The sequence below is a fragment of the Orbicella franksi genome, chromosome 14 (genome assembly GCF_964199315.1).
Source record: "Orbicella franksi chromosome 14, jaOrbFran1.1, whole genome shotgun sequence".
Lineage (NCBI taxonomy): Eukaryota > Metazoa > Cnidaria > Anthozoa > Scleractinia > Merulinidae > Orbicella > Orbicella franksi.
In genome coordinates this window covers 14,190,746-14,191,720 of record NC_138158.1, presented here as the reverse complement: position 1 = coordinate 14,191,720, position 975 = coordinate 14,190,746, and the positions used below count along the sequence as shown (strand labels likewise).

The following is a 975-nucleotide window of genomic DNA, read 5'->3' as shown; positions in this document are numbered from 1 at the left end:
CGAACATTCTTATATCGCTTTCTGCAACTTATCTAAGAGTTCAGCCTCCATTTGGGACTAGAAACTTAGGCCTTACTGAGCTAATAGAAATGAGAAATACTCTAAATATTTTTACATCTCATGATTAACAGATTGGTTTTCGTTAAAAAAGACAATTGATATTCAAATTTGTACCTCACATAAGTCCTTGGTATCGCCGGTATTTTGTTGTTGAGGGCTGTTAGTGGTTTCAAGTGAGTGCCCAGTTCCACATGAAACCAACAAAGCAGCAAAATACACAAACTGTGCCATGCTTCAAGAGATAAAAATATCAACACTTTACAACAGTAGAAATGCACGTCTGAGTGGTATGAGCTCGTTTCGTAACTGGTTCCGTGATGGTATGTGCTCAGCCATTAAGACGCCTCTTCTAATGTCATGGAATGTAGTTTAATGTCAGTCAGCGAAGATAAGACGCTATTTTTTTTAAAGCAGAGGTTATAACACGGTAAGGAGATTTTCGTCGAGGTAAGACATAAGGTGACCTCTAATAACATAACCGCCAGCAGGCTTAGTCTTGAGCTAACATTAGCTGTCAACACGCATGCGGAGTTAACTCCTGTCTCCTTCTTTCGGAGGGACTTTGATTACTCCGTAATTCAAGAGTTACAGTAAAAGAAGAGTAGTGTAGATTTTACCGTTTGTTCTACATAACGAGGTTGTATTTTACAATTAAATTAACCGGGAAATGGATTTTTATTTGGGCATGAATGGAGTACTTATTTTAAATGGAAGGTGTGTAAAATGATATTGAGGATCGGGAATTTTTATCCGTTAAACAACTGTGTTTAATAATGGAGTATTACTATTCGGAGGGACTTTGAGTACTCCGTAATTCAAGAGTTACAGTAAAAGAAGAGTACTTTAGATTTTATCCTTTTTCCTACATAGCGAGGTTCCATCATTTTACCATTATTTTAAGCGGGTAGTGGACAT

General features: G+C 37.2%; 1 protein-coding gene across 1 annotated transcript in view; it reads right to left on the bottom strand.

The window, feature by feature from the left end:
• The window catches only part of LOC145468522 (uncharacterized), an 18,702-nt gene extending 18,411 nt beyond the window's left edge, over positions 1–291 (bottom strand). The window contains exon 1 of the mRNA XM_081452260.1: positions 175–291. Coding sequence (XP_081308386.1) covers positions 175–291 — 117 coding nt within the window. The remainder of the gene's footprint in view (positions 1–174) is intronic.
• Positions 292–975: the final 684 nt, after the last annotated feature.